General features: G+C 39.1%; 1 protein-coding gene across 1 annotated transcript in view; it reads left to right on the forward strand.

Annotated features, from left to right (window-relative positions):
- The window catches only part of LOC149317401 (uncharacterized protein C8orf34 homolog), a 116,498-nt gene that overhangs the window by 58,152 nt on the left and 33,932 nt on the right, over positions 1-24,414 (forward strand). The window contains exons 8-9 of the mRNA XM_089517428.1: positions 5,286-5,421; positions 23,872-23,957. Coding sequence (XP_089373554.1) covers positions 5,286-5,421; positions 23,872-23,957 — 222 coding nt within the window. The remainder of the gene's footprint in view (positions 1-5,285; positions 5,422-23,871; positions 23,958-24,414) is intronic.

The following is a 24,414-nucleotide window of genomic DNA, read 5'->3' on the forward strand; positions in this document are numbered from 1 at the left end:
GCCAAGCGCGTACTAGGGTTAGAAAGGGGCGTCCTTTCTGGACACCCCTAATCCTAGTATGCGCTCGGCGCATACAAAATGGCAGCACCCATTCTACATGGGCGCCGCCATCTTGATGTCGCGGATGCCTAGCATCCGCACGTCATGCGGCGGAAGTGACACCACAAGTGCGCGACTAGCGACTTGCGGCGCCACTTTTTGCAGCTTCTTTTTGTTGCATCTGGGAATCGCGCGGTTTGTCCGCTGCGGTTCCTGGATGCAGCAACCAGCGGCGCCAGCAGAGTGCTGTTTTTGGGCACTCTGTAACGCACCTATATATGCTTCCCATTTTTTTTTTAAAAAAAATACAGTACACACTCCTCTTTTACAACTGTATATTTAGCCCATGGATGAAATATTATCAGTCCTTTAGTTTTTCCCCCCTCTATCTTTCTGTTTTCAGAGTCAGGGAGATTGAAGCTGGTTGGTTGAAGGTTGATCAGGCTTTTTCTTTGTAGCAAGTAATATAAGGGCTCTTCATGCTTGAGAAATGTTAAGAACATGATATCTTTGCCTTTACCACTTAACCTGTTCAATAATGTGTTCCCTTCCACACTGGAAATCAACAGAGAAGGACCTAGGCCACCTTGGGTATAAAGTAAATGGTGGCAGTAAGTTCACTGGACACTTCTGGAGGAAGAGCCTCAGTATAATCAGCTTGCAAATGAAGCTCCATCTACCTTTAAAACACTCCTTAGTTGTTAGCAGAAGAAGATGAATGTCAAGTCTTCCACATGGATTTGTGGCTTCTGTGTATGCTGTCCCTGATTGCCAAAGACCCAATAGCAAAGAGCTTAAAGTGATGTATTTAGACACATTATTTGCTTTTGGAAGAAGCGTGCACATAGAAGCTCCTTGGAGAAAGCTAAATTGTAACAATTATAAACAAACTTCAGAAATTTAGAAGTTTGTTGTACTGAGTCAATTAAGTTAGTAATGCCACAGAAGAACTTTTTGGTATAACATTATTCCCGATATTAGGTTGTCTGCCACTTGAGGGCACTAATGTGTTTTCTGTATGGATTCACTAATGTACTGACAAGCATATTTTAGTTGTGTGGAAGAGGGTAATAAGTTCTTAATAAAAATTATCTCATGCAATAGATTTAACGTAGTATATAGTTCACTGGGCAGAAAAATTGGCTGTTATTTTTTAAAAAATAAAAAATGTCTTCTATTCATTGGAAATATGTCCAAAATAAGTGACATACTTATTTTGAAATTTCCTATTTATATTGATAACCAAATATTTGTGATTTTTCATACATTTTATTATCTCTGATTGTTAATAACTAATTTTTTAATTTTGTTTCCTAAAAAAACCAAAGTAAACTAACAAAAAATAAACAGATCACACCAGAAAGAACAAACAATGAAAATACTAAACATTTAAACAGCCGCCATGCTCAAGTGCCCATGGCCAATGAAGCAGCTGCATGTGAAATAAATGTGAAACCAGAAGTTTCAGAGAAATTTCATTGTTTGCAACTTGGTATTTTACTATGTGGGAGACCATTTATTCAGCCACTAACCACAGCAGAATTACAGATTTTGCTATTTGCTTCTTCTTGCTGTTATTGTGTAATTTAAAGTCATTTCTGATTTATGGTGACCCTAAGGCAATTCTATAATGGTATTTTCCTGGCAGGTTTCATCAGAGGAGGTTTGCCATTGCCATCCTTTGAGGCTGAGAGTGGGCTGCCATAGTTGAGCGGGGATTGTAATTGCGAGTGCTATAAAAATGGACATTTAAACTTAATTTGTGTTTTGTCTATTCTTGGTGCTACTGACCAATACAATGGTCCTGTGATTACTGCAATTCATGGTGTCCCCTTCCTTGGGGATGGGAATGCACTGGGGGAGGGAAGGACCTTGACATAAAAAGTGAAGACTGTGAAGTCTTTGGCTTCCAGGCTTATAATTTGGCTAATATGCCATATACCTCCTTTAACTCTGCCACAGTTAGCTCAATATAGGAAATATGACCAGTTTTTACCAAATGATTTTAATACTGCAAATAGTTTAATTCTATTGTAATACTCTCTTTTTGTATGTTTTTAAGTGTATTCTTTCAAATTCTGACCTGCTTTTAGTCTTCAATTTTGAGGAAAAAAGTAGGAGGTGGTGGTGGTGGATGATGATGATGATGATGATGATGATGATGATGATGATGATATGGACTCACTGCCTCTGCTCCCTGATTCCCCATATTACATTGACTGGAAGTAAAGAAAAGCTTTTAAATCTTTATAAATGTGAATGCTGTATGTGGACGTGGAAGGAATTTTTTTGGGGGAAGCACCCTCTAACAAGTTGGTACATCACGAGGGCTACTAAACAAATAATGTCATTTACTTTCAAAAAACAGAATTTATTGGGGAAAAGGATGTAAGCATACAGAATTGGCTATTAAATAAAATAAATAAATAAATAAATAAATAAAATTTAATGCCATTCTGGATACCATGGAACACAAGACTGTGAAATGGCTGGGCAAAACATATCCTATTAGTTAGTGCACTCTCTTTTCAAAGAGATCTCTTCAAAGTAGAATATTTTATTGATGAGACTCTATAGCATACCAATAGAGCTGTTTCAAGTTGTAGAGACAGAATCAACTTGTATTCTAACTAAAATCTGCCAACAAATTTGGAAAACAAAACAACGGTCCTCAGATTGGGACTGCTCATGATACATTCCAGGCCCTAAGAAAGGGGATCCCAGGGACTGCAGTGTCTATAGGACCATCACATCATTCTCTCATGCAGGCAAAATGATACTCAAAATTTTACACCAAAGCCTTGTACCATATATGGAATGGAAAATACCAGATGTCCAAGTTGAGTTCACAAAAGGGAGAGGCATAAGGAATCATATAGCAAACATATATTGGATAATGGAACACACAAAAGAAGTTCAGAGGAAAACCAGCCTATAGCAAAAAAATTTGCGCAGCAGATCATGAAAAACTATGGATTGCTCTAAAAGAAACTGGTGTACCACAACATGTAATGTTCCTACTGTGTAACTTATGCTTAGGACAGGAGGCCAGCGTAATGACACAGTGTGGAGAAACATAGTGGTTTCCAATTGATAATGTGTGTGTGTGTGTGTGTGTGTGTTAGGAAATGCTGCTTTTTATTACCCTTGTCTGTTTAATTAATATGCAGAACATATATGGAAAGATGGATTAGACTTGAAAGAAGGAGGAAAAATAGGAGGAAAAACACCAACAATTTAATATATGCTGATGACACCATTCTACTAGCAGAAAATAGCAAAGACTTGGAATAGCTATTGAAGAATATCAAGGAAGAAAGTGCAAAAGCAAGGTTACCACTGATTATTAAGAAAACAAAATAATGACCACGGATGATTTACATAACTTTTAAGTTTTCTATATGTTTAATCAGTCATCAATCAACACGGAGATTGTAGTAAGGATATCAGAAAAAGGCTAAGACTTGGAAAGGTGACTGTGGGGGAACCTGATAACAGCCTCAGTATAATAACATATCATTGAATACCAATGATTTGTCCATACCATTCTACTTCCAATTTCTACGAGGGTCATTCAACAAGTACTTAGCCTCACCGCCCAATGGCGCTGCTGTTACAAAAGAGTTTTACCATTGTGCAGTACATTCTTTTAGAAGCCTACTGTCAAAGTTTCAGTCAATTCCCTTCATTTGTTTTGTTTTGATAGCCTTTGGAAGTGAGTGTGTCGGTCGGTTTTACAAAAATGGAAAAAAAGCAATATCGTTCGGTGATTCGATTCTTGTTTTTGGAAGGGAAAACGCGCAGCGAAATCAAAGAGCGCTTGGATGTTCTGTACGGTGACTCTTCTCCTTCGATGGCGACCGTCAAGAAATGGTTCAACGAGTTTGTTCGTGGCCGCACGTCGGTTTTTGATGAGCCGCGCCCAGGTGCCTCGAAGACGGCTACTATGGAGGAAAACGTAAAAAAAATCCATGATCTCGTGTTGGCAGACTGCCGATTGAAGGTTCGCGACCTAGCTGAGACTGTAGGCATCACAGAAGGAACGGTGCATCATATTTTACATGAAGAACTGGATATGAGAAAGCTGTCGGCGCGATGGGTGCTGTTCCACCAAGACAATGCGCTGGCTCACACCTCTGCGGTCATGGCCAAGTTGGTCGAATTGGGCTACAAATTGCTGCCCCATCCACCATATTCCCCAGATTTGGCCCCCTGTGACTTCTTTTTGTTTCCAAACCTGAAAAAGTCACTCACCGGGAAAAGATTTGGGTCAAATGAGGAGGTCATTGCCGCCACGGAGGCCTATTTTGCAGACCTTGGGAAAACGTACTTTTCGGACGGGTTGAAAAAGTTGGAGCATCGCTGGGCCAAGTGTATTGAGCTAAAAGGAGACTATGTTGAAAAATAAATTGCCACTTTTCCAAAATTTTCGTTTTTCTTTTGTAGGCTAAGTATTTATTGAATGACCCTCGTATCTATGGTTGTGAAGACTGGACAATAAAAAACTGAACAGTGGGAGAATCAATTCATTTGAAATGTGGTGCTGGAGGAGAGTTCTTCAGATAACATGGACTGCCAAAATGACTAGAAAATGGGATCAAGAGTAAACCAATCCTCAACTTTCCCTAAATGTCAAAATGAGGCTGAGGCTATTGTACTTTGGCATTACTCATTAGAAAAGATAATAGTGCTTGGAAAAGTAGGAGGCAATAGGAAAGGAGGAAAACCTCATTCCAGGTGGAAAGAGACAATTAGGGAAGCTACAAACCTGAATTTACAAGACCTGAGCAGAGCTGTTGACAAAAGATTGTCTTGGAGTTCTCTCCTTCATAGGGTTGCCATAGATTGACCGACTTGATGTCAATTAACAACAATTTGGGAATGAATAAATAATTTCTCCTGGGTTATATCCTCCCTGTTGGAACATCTATGTGAGAATGGCACTGAGGGATCCACTACTGTAACTGATATACGACATATCTCTATTGTGCCCAAACCTATAAATGTTGTGTATTTTATATATGTAAATATTTTTAAGTTTAACTTGGGACTATGCTTTGTGTATATATGCATATGCATATATGGCTTAAATATTATATATGACCCCATTTGTTTGTGCAAGTAATTTTGCTTGTTTTCCAGGTTCTCTGTTTTACTGGAAAACTCCAAATGGGTCTAACATAACTGTTAACTGTGAATATTTGTTTAATGCTACACTGGCTTTTCTTTTCTTTTTTAATTTTCAGAAGATCTTGATGATTTAAGAATGGAAGGGGTAACCAGTGTCATTTCTTCTGGGAGCAAATTTAATCAAACACGAAGTACACATACCACTGAACCACAAGCCAAGGTCATATTGAACATCTGTGCAAGATGTGCCAGGTAAAGGAAAAATAGCCAGTCATTCTTGTAATTGTGTTTTTTAATCTTTCAAATCAATTTTATACATTCTTGTTCTAAAATTGGATAGTGTACAATGCACTGTCCCAAATGCCTTGCAAATAATAATAATAATAAAAAAAAAAAAATCCCTGACTTGCACTGCTATTTGTTAAAAATTAATTTAAGAAACTAAGAATTTGGATCAGTAGGATTTATGTAAGTGTTGGCTTGCTTTTCAACAATTGATTCAGTAGCTCTGTCCTGGTGAGGACTACCAATAGTATTCAGGCCAAAGAAACCAGAGCTGCTGCCTTCGGTTTTGAGAAACAATGAGTACTATATTTGATGGAGAGACAAAGCTATCCTTTTTGTTGTTATATTCCTTTGAGTTGACTCTGACTTATGGAGACCCTATCGCAGGATTTTTTTTCTTGACAAGATGTATTCAGAGGAAGTTTGCCTTTGCCTTCTTTTGAAGTTGTGATACCGTGACTTGCCCAAAGTCTCCCAGTTTGTTTCCATGGCTAAACAGGAACTTGAGCCATGGTCTCCCAGAGTTCTAGTCCAACAATGAAACCAATACACCATGTAGGTTCCCAAAGTTATCCTTATTTAAGTAAAATATCAGGAAATACACATTCAGAACAGGGGTTAATAGACCTTTGGAAGCCATAGGATACCAAAATCTTACCCTTTCATTCCATTTGTTTGGCTCTCTGCCTGTTGATCTGATCTGGCATTGGAATAGGGTTGCTGTTAATGTGAAGAGGTGTAATGTGCCCAAAGTTACTTTGTACAAATTACACCTCTTCACACTAACAAGGTAAACAGTTGTTACAAGTACATATAAGCTTTATATCACAACTTGGAACTGTTTCTGCCTCTAAATTTGATTAGTTATCTGCATTTCTGTGGCTTTTCAAAGATGATCCAGGGTCTGAATGGTCTCAGAAATGCACCTGTATAAATAAAGATTTGGCTGCATGAGTGTCTACTTGGATTTCATACAGTTGCCTTAGAACACTTGATAATCCTAGCCCTTTTGAAGGGATATAATCAGTATGAAAGCTTTCTGGCTTTGGCAGTTGGTAGTTACTTTTTCCATCTAGAATATGAGAGCCAAAAAGTGAAGCAGCTAAATCACTCAAGGAGGCAATGAAAAAGCAAAATCATTGTTGAGAAGAGTTTTCAAGTGGCAGTTCTAGCCAAGCCAATTTTCTATATGTGGTGAAGATTAGCCAGAAACTTATTTGAAGAAACACGTATACAAGTGGGGCCCTTGATATCCAGGACCCCCACCCATGGATACCAAAATTTGTGGGTGCTCAGGTCCTATTATATACAATAGGGTAGTAAAATGACGTCTGTTATATAAAATGGTAAAATCAAGGTTTGCTTTTGGAATTAAAAAAAAAAAATTCAAGCCGTGGATAGTTGAATCTGTGGATGCAGAATCTGTGGATATGGAGGACTAACTCTATACCAGTTTTATCACCTTATGCTACATTCTGTTCTACAGCAAAGCTCCAGTGATTAGTTGTAACCAACAATAAACTTTGGTGGTACTAAGCCAAAATTTGGGCAACCTCCACTTTGGTTTTATGTCATAGCTATTCTCTTTGTTTTAGAGCTGCCTCTTCCTGACAGCTGCCTATTTGGGGAATGTTGATTGAATATAACTTCCAGAAATACTCTCTAACCTTGCTTGTAAAGATGTAGTGTGGTGCTGTCATTTTCAAAGAAATTTGTCTTGCCTGCTTATGATTTAAACCCTACGATACAAACTAAGCTTTAGTTTTATGATCTGCAAATATCAGAGTTACTATTTAAGCAGCTCTTGATTACACTGAAAGACTGCACTGTCAGTCTTTGATGAAGTCAGAAGGAACAATATGCTAATCCTTGTCCACTCAGGCATCCAAATACATAATATAATGTTACTGTTTGTGAGTGACAGAAAGATCTATGTTTTTGAAAAGGGAGTCTTGTCTCCCCTTGACTGTTCCCTCAGAACTGTGGTACATCACTTCTGAGGAAATTAGAATTTATTTTTTACAGTGCCTGAAGTGGGGATGGGAAAGGCTACTGAAGTACAGAAAGCCCATAAATCATAGTTATCAAATTAGAACTTGCTATGGTACAAAGATTTACTTACACCAAGAAGACAGAAATTGTGAGTAAATGCTCTATAATGCTTTTGTGTCATTCCCTATATGGAGCAAATATTGGGCTAATGCAAGCCTTCCAGCTGGCTGGTATACACTCCCTCCTGAAAGCACTTTCAGGACTACACTTTATAAGCAGTGTTCTGCCCTGTAGTCTGGTTACAGTTATGGAGGATACTACCAGCCTGTTTAACTCACTATATGATCTAAACAGATATGAGGGACATTTGTTGGTGGAAAATAATACTGTGATGGAACTACATACTACTCACAAGTTATAATACAAGTGTCTTTAATCTATGAGAGGATGTTTTCATGTACCGTAATCTAAGATTTAAACTATTAGTGTTAGAGTTTGAGTAGATATCTATATCTCCATCCATCATTTTTGGGGGGAAATATTTATACCCCCAATTAAGTGATTATAGTAAGTTTAAAATAAAATGGAACAGAAAAGAATTAGTCTGAAGGCACAAACAGTATATACAAGCCCCCCTCAACATTCTTCCAGCTGACACTCTGTTGGTGAATCTTGGGGATTCAGCAGCTCTCCGAGAAAAAGGAATCTCTGGCCTAGTAGTGATTACCAAAACCACCAGATATTTATTCCTTTCATTGATACTATTCATGTTTGTGGTGACAGAAGAGATCCAGTAAGAGGAAAAGATCTTTAATAGGTCTACCTCAGTCCACAGATGTATCAGCTACTGGTCAGTCTCTGGTTTCAAGAAACAGGTCTTGCTGGAAATGAGAGCTTAGATGGCTCCTTCTTACACATATCTTCTATTGAAGCCACTACTCTGTAGGCTTTCATTGTCAGCATTGAACTGCTAGAATGTGCCCAAACATGCTTTTGCCAAGTCATAGCTTTGATAAATGCACCTTTTCAACCATTTGAACAGGTTTTTTAAAGCTGCTCTTTGGCACATTGATATCAGATTGAATGATATGAACAGTGCTGTTCTCCTAAACCATTTTTGTTCTTTTCAAATAGATTTTTACTGGTTTTTTTTTTTTTTTTTTTTTTTGACATCCAGTGAATGCCACTTTAATTCCAGAAAATGTTTTGGATTTGGACAAAATGTAGGCAAATCTAACACTTGACTACCTACTGTGGCCAACAATGATTTAGGCCTGAAATTTGAATTAAAAGACAATTTAGCTTCCTCAAATCTACAAAAAATTGGGTTTACTAAAAGCCAAGCCAACTCCGAGACTCGATGTGCTGATGTAATAGCCACCAAAAAGAGCACTTTGAATGACAAACACCATAAAGATGTGTCTTAAAGGCTCAGATTGACTCCTTGTTATTCAGTACCAAAATTAAGTCCCCAAAAGGAAATCTGTGGTGTTGATGGAGCACTTAAAGTTGCACCTCTTAAAAATCTCTATATGGGAATGTGAAGATAATAGATTTCTAAATTCTGATAAAACTGATAACAAGGCTGATAGTTCTCTTTAGAGCAGTGATTCCCAACCTGTGGGTCGGGACCCCTTTTTGGGTCGAATGACCCTTTCACAGGGGTTGCCTAAGACCATTGGAAAACACATATTTGCATGTAGCAATGAAAATAATTTTATGGTTGGGGGTCACCACAACATGAGGAACTGTATTAAAGGATCACGGCATTAGGAAGGTTGGGAACCACTGCTTTAGAGTATTTCATCTTAAACCTTTTCTCACACCATCCTGTAAGAAAGCCAATACATCTTCCACTGATACCTTTTCCAACATCACTGAATGCTCTGCCCAACATTTCACAAATGTATTCTGAGTGTTCTCATATATACAGTGGGTTGATTTCCTTCTTGACTGTAAAATAGTGTCCATTACAGAGCACGAACAGCCCTGACAATCTGTAACTGCTGTTGCTTATACATTAGTTTCATTAAAAAAATACATATGTGCCTGATAAATATTACAGAGTTAAAAAGCCTATGGCCCTTCATATGTTTATAGATTTCAGTTCCCTCAGCTCTCACCATTGACAGTACTGGGTATAACTGATGGGAGTTGAAGTCCAACAATATTTAGAGAGCAATACATTCCCTGAACTTGTTTTATTGAAGTCTTTCTGGTTAAAAAAAATGGAGGAAGTCATAAGATGAATGGAGTAAAAGAAGGAAACCTTCTTCTGTGTAAAAATGTCCCATTGAATTACATGGGATATATTTCTGACTAAACAAACATAGGCTTTCTCTGCATGGCCTCAGTCCTAAGTGTACAAAAAAGTCCCTGAACTTAAGTGAGCACATTTCTTAGAAAATATAGTGAAGGGAGATTATAAAGCTGCTTTAAAAAGCAAAGTTACACAGAGTTTAACTCCTGTTGGTTTCAGTCATGCTTACTGTTCATTGAATTGTGCCTAGATGAAAAATGTGTACAATAAACCAAGAACTACTATCGTTTTGAATCCCATGCTGTTAAATCAATTTCATGGTGAACTCCCTGTGAATTTTCCCTTTTGAAAGAAAAGGCTAAGTCTTATTATTTCCAAAATCCTAGCTTTGTCATGGGAAACAAACAGGAGATTTATGTTGCAGCTTAACCAAAATCTCATGGGGCATAGAATTTCCCTAGCTGACCAGATTTTCCCACTGAGTAAATCCAGAAACAGCACATGGAGGGGGGGGGGGGAGCTGATGTAATAATCAAAACATTCCCTGTTATAAAGAATTATAGAGCCTGTCACAATGAAGTGCTCTCTGTGTGTGTGAGAGAAGGAAAACTGAAGTCTTAATTGTCCTTCACTACATAATCTATTTAAAAATTATACATTCCTGCTAGGTTGACTTAACATTGTTTTAGTACTTTAAAAGATAAATGTCTGCATGTATTTTCTGTTTGCTTTGATAAATATAATTACTTCTAAAGCAAAAAGCCAAGAACCCTGTAGCTATTTTTCTCTCTCGAAGGCTCAATATTCGGTGGCTTTATCATTTTACAGCCTCTAGCCCAGAAAGTACCAGTTGTAGTAGACTGGTTTAATAGTAATTAGTTGTTTATGGGATATAATTTCAAATGCCTTTGTACAAGGTAACAATATGTAGTATTCTATTCACAGCTAAAATCCACATATCATGTCACAATAAAAGAGCACTGAGTAAAATAACAGAATTTTGTTTGAAACAAAAATGTAAATTTTAAAGTAGATATACTTAAGTGAACAAAGCCTATGCCAAAGAAGCCCCTTTTTACTATGGCTTTTACACTTGCCCAGCCACCTATTGCTACTTGTCCTCTGGTTAGGTAGATGTGTTTTAGCAGCATCAGCATTTGGAAGATGGTGAACCAGGACTGAAGAAACACAGATTTACAGCAACAGTACAATAAAGCTTGAGCTAGGTAAGGATGGGATTCCACTCTAGCCAACCCTACTGTAGTTGTGTATGCCTGTCTACAACAGACAAGAAACAACTCCCAGAATCCTTTACTGAGCAAATATGGAAAAAAAAAAAACAGAGGGAGAAAAGGAAAGCAGATATACCTTTTTCACCATGTTAAAGCATGTTAAAGTTTGGCCACTGAAATGACAATTGTAAGGAAAGTGAAGGCTGATGAAAGAAAAAGCTATCCTTGGGTGCATTTTGGAAGAAGCCTTCAAATCATCTCTAGAGGGCTCTAAATGTTTCCATACATTTATGCAAGATGGACAACACAGGCCATTAACTCCAGGCTGGAATCTGCCAGTTCGGATGCTGAACTGGCAGTCCAATCCCAATGCCAGCCCAAAGTGGCTTTAATCCAGTCTAAAAAGATGGGCTGTTTGCTGGAAACTCCATGAAAACTCTGAGGTGACAGCTGGCTGACCACATGGCCAAACATGGCCTGGCACACCTCTTACTTGCTGTCGCCATTGTGTCCACTCTGAAGCTCCCGCTGAGGCCTGTGACATCAGAAGGGGGTGCATAGTGACATGGATGTAGCCAAGCACCCTGTTTTCACCCTTATGTCCCATAACAGAGGCCTTTTGACAGATGCAATAGTGCCAGCAGGTAAGGGGCATGTGGCACTGGCAGCAGCAATGGCAGCTCTATGGTGCAGCAGCAGGCAAGTGTGTGAACACCCATCCATCACTGCTCTCGCCAAGGGATTGACCTGGATAGAAACTGCATGCAGGATTCCATGAAGGGTTTGTCTGTGTTATCTTGCCCATCTGTTTTGGCCTAAGGATAAAGATTATTCAGGAAACTATTACAAATAGAATTGAATTTTAAAAACATTATTGTTACAAATGTGCTACAAGGGCCCAGCCTATAATAAATATGTGAACTGTAAGGAACCTCTTTGCCTTTGCCAATTATGAGGAGTGGGTTGGATGGACACAATTAAACACAAAAAAATTCAAGATCAGTCTGGTAGAACCAGTGAGAACCAGTGCTGTAGTATGATATTCATGGTCACCTTCATACCACCTTTATCACCTTCATACCATGATGATGATGATGATGATGATGATGATGATGATGATGATGATGATAATGGCCTGTTACAGACTGCCAAAATAAAGCTGCTTCGGGTCTCTTTGGAGGTATGCTATTTAAATGATGCATGCATCCTAAGAATCCGGAAGCTGCACCAAAGCTGCCCTCCAGTGCTTAGGAATGGAGTGTGGCTTTGGCGCGACCTCCAGACTCTTAGGACCCATGCATCATTTAAATAGCATACCTCCAAAGAGACCCGAAGCAGCTTTATTTTGGCAGTCTGTAACAGGCCAATAATAATAGGATGAGTTCTCAGGTTAGGATTTAGTAATGTATGGAATAAATTGTGGCCAATTGCATGTGTGAGATAATGGCTTTAAGCAAGAAGCAGATAATAGCTGTAGAATAGCATAATTCCTCATTTTATAAAAGCTCTAGATAATTATGGCTCTTCATGGATTCTCAGATCCTGGGAAAATGTATTTCCACTTTTTTGTGCTTTTTGGAAATAAGTACATTGTGTGCCAATTTAAATGCATAGGTTATCCATGTTCATAAATTTTGAAAATGCAAAAAGCACATATAAATGGCTATTTCGGGATTCCCAATGTACAATTTATTTGCTTAGATAGGAAAGAATCTGTATAGATCCTATAATACAGAATTTTGATGCAAAGCTGATAGCATGGGTACTCTTCAGTTTTCAATTAAAATTGAGAATATGGCTGGCAAAACCTTTCATTTGCACAAATAAGTACATGATTAACCTTACTGTCTTGGGAATATTCCAAGCTCATTCATACAATGAAAGTGAGAATAATACACTTTTGAATAATTTATGTTTTTACTAAAGAGTACAGAAGAGACGAAATGAGACAAATTTGGAGATAAGGCATTTTGTTTGCACAGGTGGAAACAGTGCTGCTTCAATTTTCAGTAGCTTGTTTCAGAATCTGACCCTATTAAACTGGAAACAATAATAACACAAAAAGGACTTTTCCTTGCTACTGTTATATAACCTTCTATATTGTACCTTACAGTTGGTGAACAGCACACTGGTGGACTTGTTACAAACCTGGAGACAAATTACAAAAGTTTGTTACTTCCAAAGAGGGTGCCTGGTGGTTTTCTCATAGGCAATTGATTGGCCATTATACAAACAGAATGCTGACCTGTGTCTGATGCAGTGTGGACTTCATGCTCAAAGTAAAGAGTGGGTAACCAAATACTCAGGGTGTTCCCACACTGCAGAAGTAAGTGACACCACTTTAACTTCCATGACTGTATCCTACAGAATCCTGAAATGTGTAGTTTGGTAAGGCTCCAGATCTCTGACGGACAAAGCTGAATACTTTACCAAACTACAAATCCCAGGATTCCACAGGATGGAGCCATGACAGTTAAAGTGGTGGCAAACTGATATATTTCTGCAATGTGGAAGAGCTGTTAGTTCTGTCCACAAGTATGCAAAGCAGCTTTTAGTTCAGGTACTATAGTTTAATAAAAATTAGGCCCCATACAGATAGGCCAAAATAAAGCTGCTTCTGGTCACTTTGGAGGTATGCTGTTTAAATGATGCATGCGTATTAAGAGTCTGGAAGCAGCGCCAAAGCCACAATCCAGTCCTAAGGACTGGAGCACGGCTTTGGCACAGCTTCTGAACTCTTAGGACACATGCATCATTTAAACAGCATACCTCTAAAGTGACCCGAAGCAGCTTTATTTTGGCCTGTCTGTAGGGGGCCTTAGTGAATGTTCCATGGTGAGTTTCTTCAAAAATAAGTGACTTGTTCTGAAGAACTTTTCATCTGTTCAATGCCATATACATTCCAAAACCAGTTATCATGTTAATTTTTTTTAAAAAACCACCAGTTGAGATTATTTATTTATTTATTTATTTATTACCCACTGCTCTTCATGGATCAAGGCAGGGGATGACAACAGTTAACAAACATCATTTAAAACACATTCATTCAAAAAGATAAATAAGATATGCACATATTAAAACAATCCACATTTCAAATCCATAAGCTGAAATTCAGAGTTTTAAAATCACCTGTAAAAATGGATAAGATTAAAAAAATAAAGTGCCCAAGAAAAGATAAAAAGTAGAACTTTATAGGTAAGTGACATGATGTGTGTATGTACGCAAAAGTTATTTCTACCTTTTCTTTATTTGAGGCATTTCTTGGTTTTATATATAATAAATTCAAGCATAAAAGTCTGGAACATGCAGCTTAAAGCACACCAATATATTCCCCATTAAACCCCAAGTATTATGGGGCTTCTCTGGGAATTCCTCTCCACTCTGATAGAAACACTGGAAGAATCTTATCTTTATTCAGTCATACTTATAGTTGGGGACTTTAATGTAAAATTAGGTTACAGACTGGAATAGAAAACTTTTCCCCTAGAAGATCTAGGAGTACACTTATTTTTTTTATTTTTTAAATAAAATTTTATTTACATTAAAAAAGATCTGATATAATGTTCCAATATAACAAAAGCAGGAAAATAAAAACACAAAATGAGGAAAAATAAACATATTAGTTGTACATTTAAGTCCACTTTTAATTTGACCTAGAAATATTACAGTCACCTCTCCGTTTTCACAGGGGATCCATTCCGGACACCCCACCCTCCCACCCCGTGAAAATGAAAAAATGCCAATATTTAAGCTTATTGGTTGAATGGTGGTACATGCCCCATTTCATCCCCCTTCATTTGCCGCCTGTGAATAGGCGAGAAAAGTAGACTCCAAGTCTGCAAAAATGGAGGGGTGACTGTATTGCATTAATTACAAACTTATATCAATTTTCACATTTTTCGAGTGATTGGTAACTTAGTAGTGGGTTGTATTTTGCAGCAGTGAAATTAGTTAGGCTGAATAATTCTTTTAGCATTCAATAGATCTCTTGTACTACATCTGAAATGGTATTTAATCCTAAAAAGGTTAGAGTCAGTCATATTAAGCATATATGGAGGCCTAAATATTTTAATAGTAGCAGCCAGATTTCAACTTTATAAAAGGGATCACTAAATCATAGACAAAGGTATTTTTCTTTTTTTAAAAGAAAAGTAATGAAAAATTAATATTTTAAAACTTCAGTATAATGCAAAAAATAATATTTTCTCAATTAGGGAAATCAAGGGCTGCTTTACCAAACAGGGTTCTTGCATATGAGATGGCTTTTCCTGGACATTTGTTATTACAGACCATAAGGATATCTTAACACCAAGAATCCAGAATAGGATGCAAGTGGTAAGGACCATGGACAGCTCACTGCTGCAGCTGTTTTCCCAGTCAAGCTACGCACAGTTCAAAGAAATGAGCAGAATACCTACAGTGTTACTCCACTAGTTATGTAGTTGTGTAGCACTCAGGGTAGAGTTGGGATCTGCCCCACAGCTTTCCTTCTAAGCCCTGCCCCGTCTCCTTAGCCCCACACCACACTGTTTCTGCCACTGTTTCCCACATCGTGCCAGGAGAGTGCTGTGGTTTCACTTTTCCAAAGCCATCATCTTTACTCCTACAGGTGCACCTGCAAAGTGGGGGATATGGGGTCTACTGAGGAAGAAATTATTAATACACCCCATTTCTGTTTAGCACCATGTTTTTTATCACGTTTAATTCTCTCTCTCTCTCTCTCTCTATATATATATATATATATATTCATTCCAAAGCTTTTTTCACCTTCCTTTCATCAATTAGTGTGTTCCCTTTTGCCTGTTTTGGTGCAATATTTGGTATTATCTGCAAACTTGATAAGGATTCCTTCCACCCCATCATCTAAGTCATTAGTAAAAAATACTGAAGAGTAATGGTTTCGAGGCAGAACCGAAGGCAAAATATTATCAAAATATTATGGGGACCTTTATCAAGAGCTTTGATGAAACCCAATAAATAACATCCACAGCATTCCCATCATGTACTAAACTAGTGATTCATTCAAACACACACACACACACACACACTTGAATGAATGACTGATTTGGCAGGATTTGTTCTTGACAAAGCTATATTGGATCTTACTAATTACTACACTGTCATCAAGATATTGGAAATAGACTCCTGTATAATATGTCATTATATTTTTCCTGGTATTCAGGTCAGGCTGAATGACCTGACCAGCATCTTTATCTTATCTCTTCTTCTCCTTTTCTTTCTTTCTTTCTTTCTTTCTTTCTTTCTCTCTCTCTCTCTCTCCCCCTCTTTGAAGAGTGGGACAGTGTTCGCTCATTTCCAGTTCTCTGCCATCTCACCTCTCCTAAAAACAAACAAACAAAACCTGATTGCAGATGGTTCAGAGCATATGTTAGAAAGTTCTTTCAATACTCTGGGATGCAGTTCATGGCCTTGCAGATGTGAACTCATTTAGGTTAACTAAGGCCCGTTACAGACAGGCCTTTGCTCCACCCCCAGTACATACTAGGGGTTGGCCGAGGACGCAGTGTCCAATCAGGCCTCACCCCTAGTATGTACTGGAGACGTAAAAATGGCGGTGCCCTATACACATGGGTGCTGCCATTTTGACGTGATGGACGCTTAGCGTCTGCACGTCGTGGCACAGTTTTGACTCTGCAAGTGCACCATTGGTGCCTTGTGGCATCACAACTGTGATGCAAGAAGAACCCACTTTTTGTGGGTTCTTTTTGCTGCGCGGGGGAGCCACGCGGTTTGCCCGCTGCGGCTCCTTGGCGCAGCAAACATGGGCACCGGCAGAGCTCCCTTTTTGGGCGCTCTGTAAAGTACCTAGATGATTCCTGATTGACTCCTTATCAATCTTGATTTGCAATCTGGATCAATGTCTGGATCTGATGATGCATGGAAGCACAAAGTTCTCTTTTGGGGGAAAAACTTCAGCAAAACATACTGAGCAGTGCTGTCTTTTTGTTGTGATCTGTTACTATCTTGCCATTCTTGCTGACCAGTGCCCCCCCCCCCGTCACTGTCTTGCTTGAAACATATTTTTAGAACCCCCCCCCCCCTTAATTGCTTCCTACTTCCTTAGCCAGTCTCAGCTCATTTTGACCTTTAGCTTTGCTTACACTATTCCTGTGAGCTTGGGCTGCATATCAATATTCTTTGGTGATTCATTTGTCTTTCTATGCTTTAAACATGCTCTTTTTTCCTTTTCATTTCCTTCTTGAGTTTACTGTGCAGCCACTTTGGTTTTCCCAGGTTGTTTCCTATTTTTCTCCTTCCTTGGAATTGTTTATGGGGGAGGGGGGGAACAAGAAGAAGTGGGAGAAAAAAGTGGGGATTGGCATTTGCAATTGGATAATGTAGTATGGTCTCAGGCTCCTATTTCTAAAGTGCTGCAGGACCTTTAGAAAGTCATTACTATACCTTAAACCAGCATCTCTCAGTCTGATGCCCTCTAGATGTGATGCATGGCATCTCCCATTAGCTCCAGTTAGCACAGTTTCTGGTTAGGCTCATGGAAGATCCAAAATTAACCAGAGGGCACAAAGGTGGCAATTTGCTTTGAATGCACATTCTTTTATATTGTGATAATTTGTTATAGAATATGTAAGTTACTTCATGGGACCTTCAGGGTGTAATGAGTCATCTCTTACAGTTAATAGCATGTTCTTGCTATTAAAAGGTATCAGAAGAATGAAAATGATGAGATTCTATCAGAAAGGAGAAAATGTAAAATAGAGTTAATTGCACTAAATATTATCTTTCTTTGAAGTGTTGTACCATGTTTTAACCATTTCTTGGGAGTGTCTGCGGAAAGTAATAAAAAGAGGCTTTTTAGAGTACTGTTCATGTCAACCAAAAACACACTTGCAATAAAATAGAAAAACAGAGTGTAGGTTTATTGCATTTACTTCCTGCCCTTCTTTCAAGGAAATCCAAGTGATGTGCATAGTTTTCTTTTTCCTGCTTGGATAGTAGAAGTGAGTCATAAGAGGAGAGGAGAGGAGTACTTAGATTCTAAGAATGTGAGAAGAGAATAGAGGTTCCAGCATCCCCCTTTCATGTATTTTACAATTAGAGTTGCCTACCCATTTAAAAATATTAATAAGGCAGAAATGTTTCACATGTCTGCCATAGTTCTAGTTTATCTGTCAACCTTCTTTCTATAATGTCCTCTTTAATCCTCTTTGGGCCCTTACCCTTTCTGCACATTTACACTAGCAGTCGTGCACCAGAGTTGTATGCTGCTGTTCTGGATACCATTACAATGTGATGCATTGCTCTGGAGTTCACCCTTGTCTTCTTGTACCCTAAATAATGTCTCATGGAAGCACCATACTAGGCCTTTTCTCCAGCAATGATAACCAGATGCCCAGTGTAGCTGAAAAAGCCAGTATGTCATCAGAACAAGGTTCTGATGGATCCCTTTGTATATGTGCTTGAAGGTGACGGTGCCTTCTGATCTGGGGTGTGTATATCTTACCTATCATTTTAGTTTGAGATGCACCCCTGCTTGTACCGTGTGCAACCCTTGTCTGAAGACTAGCATCTGATGTACTCTCCTAGTCCTGTTGTACAGTAGAAGATTACGCTATTGTCCTAATAAGTGTGTCCATGGCCTTCCCCATTAGAGTCAGTGATGGAAAGCATCCCCTGTCTTTTCCCCCCACTCATTTTGTCACACAAAATTTGGGGCAGCAGGCAGAATCCCCCTGCAATGGGTGAGGATTATGTACATAGCAGCACCATGTGCATGAGTCATTACTGAATATATGAGGGAAGGGTTTTGCCTCAGGGGTCCCATTGTAAATCAACACAGGAGAAAGAAGAGAGTAAGTAGAGGGAACAAGTGCTAGCGATTAGTAGAAAAGAATATGTAATTCATTTTAGTTTTCTGTGTATAATCTGAAATACACCAGGACAGAAGAACTCAAGGGAAGTGTCAAAGGTTTCTCATGAAAGGTGAGTTTTGAGGGAAGTAAGTAAGAAAGGTGACAGCATGGCATTGTGGTTTGAGGACTGGACTCTGGAGACCAGGATTCAAACCCTGGCTCAGCCACGGAAACCCACTGTATGACCTTGTGCAAGTCACACACTGTCAGCCTCAGAAAAATGCATTATAAATTTGGCTTAGGATTGCCATACACCAGAAATGAATGAAGACACACAACAACAAGAGAGGTGAAATCACACATTTCACACTCTACTGGGCAGCAGTGCAGAAAGGATGCAGTTTTGAGGGAACATGAGACCTTTGGACAGAGTTAGTTGGGCAGCAAATTACAGGCTTGGGATTTTATTTATTGGGATATATCAGAATAAAAGGGTGGTGGAATAAAGAAAAACAAAGCCATCAAAAGGTTTGAATGATAAGGAACTTGTGTTAGATGTGAGAATGGTCAGGAAGCCAATGAATGTATATGAGGAGGGACATGATACGGCTGGAGCAATTGTAGAGGTGGTGGTTTTGGCAACAGAATATTAAGATAGATCTGGTGAGGTGAGGTAAAGGAAGAACAGAGAGAAGATAACTGTAGTAAAGTTGAAAGATGTCCAAAGGGCTGGCCCAAATTCTTTCTGAGTGATAACAACAACAACAACAACAACAACAACAACAACAACAAGGACATGATATGACTGGAGCAATTGGAGAGTTGGTGGTTTTGGCAGCAGAATATTAAGATAGATCTGGTGAGGTGAGGTAAAGGAAGGAGCAAGGAAGAGTGTCGAGGAGAGAGCTCTATAGGATTCTATAGGATGTTGCCATGATGGTGGTAGTGTGGTGTGTTTCTCAAGCGACCCGTCATGGGGTTTTCTTGGCAAAATTTGTTCAGAGGAGGTTTGCCATTGCCTTCCCCTGAGACTGAGAGCATGTGATTTGCCTAGTGGGTTTCATGGCTGAGCTGGGAATCGTACCGTGGCCTACAGAGTTATACTCTGACACTCAAACCACTATGCCATGCTGGCTCACATGTGGCGAATGTAAAATCATAGTACTTTAACTATATAGTGTGAAAGGACCCATGGAGGAATGCATGCTGCCCACTGTTGCTTTATGGACTTGCAGAATCCCCCATTCTGCATGGCAATGGGATATTTTGGCAGTTGTAGTCCAAAAAAGTCACTATTCCAGGTTCTGGACTCATGCCATTTATGTCCCCTTCCATTTCGTGTAAGGAAGGTGGAAAAAACTGAGACATGATTGTCTTTGATAGTCATTCATTTTTTTACATTATTGCAGTTACTGCCAAGCAACTGATCACTATAGAGGGGAGGCCACCTATGAGCTTGGATGTTTTATCAACATGTCAGCAATACATCATACTTCTCAAAGGCTATAGTTTTCATTTGTAATTACCTGATATATTTATAGCAAATGTAACTATTTCAGAAAAGACAGGGTACCGAAAGTATTCTCACACTTCTAATATTTTTATAATTTGACTTTCTAGAAACAAGAAGTAACAGGTTTGCTATCATTTTGCTCACTGTATTACTTACTGAAGCTTAGAAAATGCTGTGTTTGTTCACAGGGCTGTGAACAGTTTTTTCAGAATCATGAATAAGAATTCTGTTTTAAAGTTATTTTATTTTTTCCACATGGCCTGCACATTTGCTATTTTCATACATAGAAAGCCCTCTGTTCCTCAAAAATTTAGCAATAAACAAATATCTTGCAATATTCTCTTCAGTCAGTTTGCGAAACCTGTCACCCTCGAGATGATGTTGGATTCCAACTTCCATCAGCTCCAGGGTTGATGGGAACTATAGTTAAGCAACAACTGGGAAACTATAGGTTCTCAAGCTCAGCTGTGAAATGATGCATGAGCAAATCAGCTTTGTTACAGTGAAGTGCAATGAAGTTAGGAATTTAAGTTAGGAAATCATTAATATGGCATTAAGAAGCTGATATGCTCAGGGAAAAGCAATCTTCTTGTACCATTCATAACAAGTTTCCAGGTAGTAACCTGCAGAAAAGTATATTAGAATATTATCTCTGTTGTCACTGTGGAGGTACACAGTTTACCTCCCCTCACCCATTTTCTACCAAATAGACATAAAACAGGCTGGAAGTTAATTGGAAAGCCCAGATTTGTCCTCTTCAAGACCTTTTCCTGTGGATCAGCATCTTGACAAATGGCTAATGTGTGTACAAATTTTGCTTACAAAAATTTTATTGAGCCTAAGATACAGCACAGTATAGGAAACTGCATATTACTGAGACCGCTTTTGAGTGTCTCATTTCCTTCCTGAGGCAGAAGGTCATTCATAATAAAGTCACCCATAATAAGGCCTTGAACCACTCCACTGAGGTTTGCCTGTGGCTTTTGACAGCATTTTGGCATCTAGCAAAAAGCTATGTATTCACTCAAACCCAAGCATGTCTAGTTTTTATTGCTTGTTATCAGCATCATAGAGTTGGAAAGGGCTTCAAGGACCATCTAATCTTCTTCCCTGCTATGCAGAAACCCACAACTAAATGACTCCAAGGAGATGGCCAAGTAAGAGAGAGACTAGAACTATGTTTTCCACTAACTGAACATGCACTAGAGCCTATCTGAAGGTCTATTGTAGTATGGGCAGCAAAATAACCCAAGGTTTTCCTCTGCAACCATTGCACCTGCAAACATCCATCCCATGGAATTGTTCCAAGTGGTTAAGGATCTCCTACACCTTTCCCCACAAGAGCAGAATCCAGACCACTCAACAGCCATCTGCAAACAATTTTCTAAGTATTTTGCTGGTAAAATTGTTCAGACCAACCGTGACTTGTGTGCTCTCATTAATACAAGCCCAGTGGGTGTAACCTTGGCTCCTGTTTGTTCAACAATATTTTTTTCATTGGTACAGCTTGAGGATGAAGACATGATTCTTGGAGAGGTGAAAGCTACCACATGTATGCTGGACGACAGAGGGGAAGGTTATGTGGGTACTGAAGTGATAAATGTCTCTCTCTAGTAAAGGAGAGCCTGTCTCAAAGAAGTAGCCGTAATACTTCTATTGAAAAAGGTTTCCCTGAATCCTATTCTGTTGAATAATTATCAGCCAGTCTCCAATATTCCATTTCAGGGCAAGGTACTAGGGTGTGTAGTGGCTTATCAGCTGCAGGGATTCCTGTAGGAGATGGATTATCCACATCTATTTCAATCTGGATTTAGGCCTGGTCATGGGACAGAGCTGATGTAGATCACCTTGGTGGGCAACCTATACCAGGAACTAGACAAGGAGAGTTTCTCCCTGTTGGTTCTGGTGGATGTCTTGACAGCTTTTGATATTATCAAACATGGTATCCTCTTGGGCCATCTTGCTGGGATGAGACTGGGAGATCATGTTTTACAATGACTCCATTCTTACCTAGAGGGTAAACTCAGAAAGTGATGCCAGGGGACTCATATTTGACTCCAGGGCCTAAGGGGTCCCCACAGGGTTCTGCTTTGGCCCTTATGCTATTCACCAAATACATGAAAGCACTGGGAGAGGTTGTCCAGAGCTTTGGGGTTCAGTGTCATCAGTATGTTGCTAACACCCAACTCTACCTCCCCTTTCTATCTCAATTCACATAAGGTATTTTATGTCTAAACCACTGTCTATTGACACTAATGGACTGGGTGAGAGTTAAAAAAGTTGAAGCTGAATCCTGAAAGTGATGGTCCCGGTCAACTGAAAGGCAGATAAGGGAACAGGAAATCACCTTGTGCTAGATGGGGTTACACTCCCCCTGAAATCTCACATTTGAATCTTGAATGCACCTTTGGATGCAATCTTGAACCTGGATATTCAGGTTTCAGCAGTTGCTAGAAGTGTATTTATACAGTTAAACTAGTGTGCCTACTGTGTCCATTCCTTGGAACATATGACTTTGCCATAGTGACATATGCCTTAGTTGCATCATGTTTGGTTTACTGTAACACACTCTATGTGGGGCTGTTAGAAGAATGTTTAGAAACTTCAGCTGGCCCAAAGAACTGTAGCCAGTGTGACACTGAAGGCTTTCATGGCTGGCATCCATAGTTTTTTGTGTTTTTTTCAGGCTGTGTGGCCATGTTTTAGAAGAATTTCTTCCTGACCTTTCATCAGCATCTGTGGCTGGCATCTTTAGAGAATGCTTGCTTGGAAAAATTGAGTATATACATACTGTGTGAGCCTGGGAATGCAGGAGTGATTTGCAAGTGTATTGTTCTGTGCTGATGGCAGGCCTCAGGCTGGGAAGTTAATGCAAAAGAGGATTAATGTCTGCTAATTGGTGATCATTATCTGCTGGGAAAGCCCCTGACTCTGAGTGGTTTCCCATTTGCATTTGCTGAGTCCTTATTTTGCTATTCCTCAGGACTGGTAGCCAAATTTTGTTTACTTTAAGGGTTTCTTCTTTCCGGTTGTAGCCAGTTATTAAGGGGGCTGGTTACTGGGGGCTGGCATGCATTCTCAGAAGTCCCACTGAAGCTTACCTCCAGTTAAAATAGTACAAGACTGAAACTGTTTCGTATCTTTTAAACCTTGAAATACATGGGAAGGTACAGATTCATCAGTAGTTTGTGTTAATGGGAGGGTGTGCCAGTGGAGCACTCCTAGTTCCTGCCACATAGAGCCACTACACTGAGGCAGGAGAAGGGAGACCCAGCATCCTTAGGGGAATTATTGTAGGCATGTGGCTGCTGAGTTGCCAGCAGCATCCAATGAAGATCGTGATGTCCGTAGCCAGTTCTGGGTGCTGTTAGTTATCCACCTAACAGCTAGCAAGCCCCAGGCTTCCAGCACATTGCTGTATTGTCAGTTTCCCTCTTCTTCGTGCATGGTGTCTAGTGCTAAAAGGAGTAGCTTTCTAACCATTTTCATGATCTACTGTAAAAATCAACATTTTTTTCATGTGTGTGATGAATCAGTCAAGTAGATTCCATACAGTTCAACTACATTTATTTTGTTTTAATTATCTAGACTTCAAGGAGATAATCTGGCAGAAAGAACAGAAGATGTGTCTGTTTCCTCTCAGACCGTTGAGCAGGACATATCAGAATCTGTTGGTGAGTTCTGGGGAGAGCAATATCATCTCACATGAAAGAATCTAAATGAATAGGTATCTATAAGATACATTCTGAAATTGCCACAAAGAATTTTGTTTAATTTTAGAGATGAATGTTTCATATGAATGGTTGTATTGCATGTTCATTTTTCATTTATTAGATTATAGCGATGTGGCAAAAATAGTTCATTAGCCTTCTTCCCTATTATTTGTGTTTATGTTCCATCTCTTAGCTTTTGCTTCTATTCACACCGCATTCCCTGTTGAGATTGGATTTAACAGTGTGGAAAACGCTGATGTAGATCTGCTTTTTGAAGATACCAGGACATTGCTGATTCTTGGCAGAATTAAAGTGCTTGTCTCTGCTTTTTGGATAATGATGTATAACTTGGTTAGCAGGCATAATGTTATTTCATTCAGAATGCCTCTCATGTGGCAATATCTCCATTCTGAATTAG

The sequence above is a fragment of the Sceloporus occidentalis genome, unplaced genomic scaffold (assembly GCF_023333645.1).
Source record: "Sceloporus occidentalis isolate IW3139 unplaced genomic scaffold, rSceOcc1.0.p SCAF_3, whole genome shotgun sequence".
NCBI lineage: Eukaryota > Metazoa > Chordata > Lepidosauria > Squamata > Phrynosomatidae > Sceloporus > Sceloporus occidentalis.